We start from the raw sequence: 2,500 nt of genomic DNA, 5'->3' as shown, positions 1-2,500 counted from the left end.
GATATGTATACATTAACACTCATGCTCTACCCACTGGATAATTCTGTAATAATGTGTGTGTGTTTGTGTGTGTGTGTGTGTGTGTTTTTGTTTGTGTGCATGCGTATATGTGCGTGTATGTGTATGTGTGTTTGTGTATCTGATTCAGTCTGTTGACGGTGTGTGTGTGTGTGTGTGTGTGTGTGTGTGTCTGATCCGGCAGTCTGTTAACTGTGTGTGTGTGTGCGTGTGCGTGTGCGTGTGAGTGTGTGTGTGTGTGTGTGTGTAGGTGTGTGTGTGTAGGTGTGTGTGTTTGTGTTTTGTGTGTGTGTGTGTGTGTGTGTGTGTGTGTGTGTGTGTGTGTGTGTGTGTGTGTGCGTCTGACCCTGCAGTCTGTTAACTGTTCGCTGTGTGTGTTCTGGCTACAGGGACGTTCCGAGGTGTGTGTAAGAAGATCGATCACTTTCCGGAGGACGCAGACTATGAGGCCGATGCTGCGGAGTATCTCCTACGTGAGTATACCATGCACACACACACACACACACACACACACAGACACACACACACACACACACAACACACACACACACACACACACACACACACACACAGACACACACACACACACACACACACACACACACACACACACATACACACACTACCGCACACTCACATGGACAAACAGACACACACACTCACACAGTAACACTAACACACACACCAACATACTGTAAACTAACATGAACACACACAATCCCACACACACACACACACACACACACACACCACCGCACACCTCCCATGGACAAACAGACACACACACACTAACACACACATGAACACACACTAACATGAACACACACACACACTTACACACTGACACGCATACACACCAACACACACACACACATGAACACACGCAGCAACACACACTAACATGAACACATACACACACACACACACACATACACCAAGACAGACTTACATGAATACACACAAATACACTAACGCACACACACACACACACACACACACAAACAAACAAGTCCACTAGGACCACCGTGCACACAGAGCACGGTGAACGCCCAGCAGAGGTGCAGGACATTGACATTAGTGACACTAATGTTTGCGATGTGCTGCTTGTTTGTGTCCTCCCATTGGCCCCGCTGAACAACACAGCCTTGGCCTTTAGAGCGCACGTCCCTGAGAGAAAAAGGCCTTTCCTGTGGTCTGTCGGTTGTGGCTCCTCGGATGCTGAAGCTCCACAAGCAGGGAGCACAAACCTCTCTTCACACACAAACCAATCACTCCATAGACAAACTAACAAATGAATGAACGCAGAGTGGAGCGATACCAGTACACCTATCGGGTTTACTGGCTACACTGGCCGTGCGGCTGGGGTTTGCATCTCCGCTACGACAGGGCTACCCGCTGGAAGATGTGTCCCTAACGGATGAGGTCCTTGTCTTGAGTCGATGACACAGCACACAGGCGTTTTTATCGCCCATGTAGTTGTATATTATAGGCTACCGTAAAATCGGATTGATTCGTTTATGAGACGTTTAATATGTTGGGGGTTGTTTCAGACTGACTGAACGTACACAGAGATATCCGTCATGATTCAGTTGGGCGGTTAATATTCCCCATTTTTTATTTCTTAATCTCAATATTTTATTGAGACCTAATCTTTTTCAGATTAGTCTTGTTTACACACTGGACAATGTTTAACAGATATTTTCCGTAGTGCCGCCTAATGTCCTTGATATGAGGAAATAAACGCATTGAATGTCAATATCAGTGATAGAATAGCATGGAATATTGTCCAATGTCCACTCTTGAAACCAAGACTAATCTGAAAGAAATCAGACAAATTTAACAGGCTGTTAAATTTCTGTTTTGCCAGAGAATATCGTCAGACTGCTCTAAACCTTATTATCCTTATTAATTACACTCATATGGTTTTAGGAACTAGCAAATAATAAACAATCACGCTGTTGAGGACTCTGGCCATACTCTGCCTGAACGGCGATGCGTCTCACACAACACTTGGAGAGACTACTTCTGGCTACCCTACTGACGTCACCGCAGCCTGCTCAGAGGGCTCGCTCTGGCCCCCCCCCGGGCACGGACCAGTACAGCTCTGTGCGCTTAAACCGGGGGGCCGAAACACAAAATCATCGTGGCGCGGTCTGATTCGGCAAGGCCAAAGGTGCTAATGGAAGAACAGCATCGGGCAATGAGGAAAGACAAGCGACTGCCGCAATCACAAGCAAATACTTGATCTCGAATGCCAGGATGCGACGACGCAACAATTTGTCACAATGCTCTTTTGCAATTCTCAGCCATGTCTGGTTAGGCCCTTTTTGCGCCATTTAATCTTTTGTCGGAGACAGGGCAGTGTACACGTGACACGTTTGACCGCAACACATTCGACCTCACCACTTTTGACCATGTCACATGATACAGGGTACGGACGAAAAACCTTGTCGGAATCAGGCAATTTGTGTAGCGCACGTAA

General features: G+C 46.8%; 1 protein-coding gene across 2 annotated transcripts in view; it reads left to right on the top strand.

Annotated features, from left to right (window-relative positions):
* Positions 1-2,500, top strand: part of cacng3b (calcium channel, voltage-dependent, gamma subunit 3b) — a 26,718-nt gene that overhangs the window by 17,417 nt on the left and 6,801 nt on the right. For both annotated transcript variants that reach the window (XM_030378574.1, XM_030378565.1), the window contains exon 3: positions 408-491. In XM_030378574.1, the coding sequence (XP_030234434.1) occupies positions 408-491 (84 nt within the window). The remainder of the gene's footprint in view (positions 1-407; positions 492-2,500) is intronic.

This window comes from Gadus morhua, chromosome 2 (genome assembly GCF_902167405.1).
Source record: "Gadus morhua chromosome 2, gadMor3.0, whole genome shotgun sequence".
NCBI lineage: Eukaryota > Metazoa > Chordata > Actinopteri > Gadiformes > Gadidae > Gadus > Gadus morhua.
This window is presented reverse-complemented; position numbering and strand designations above follow the sequence as displayed.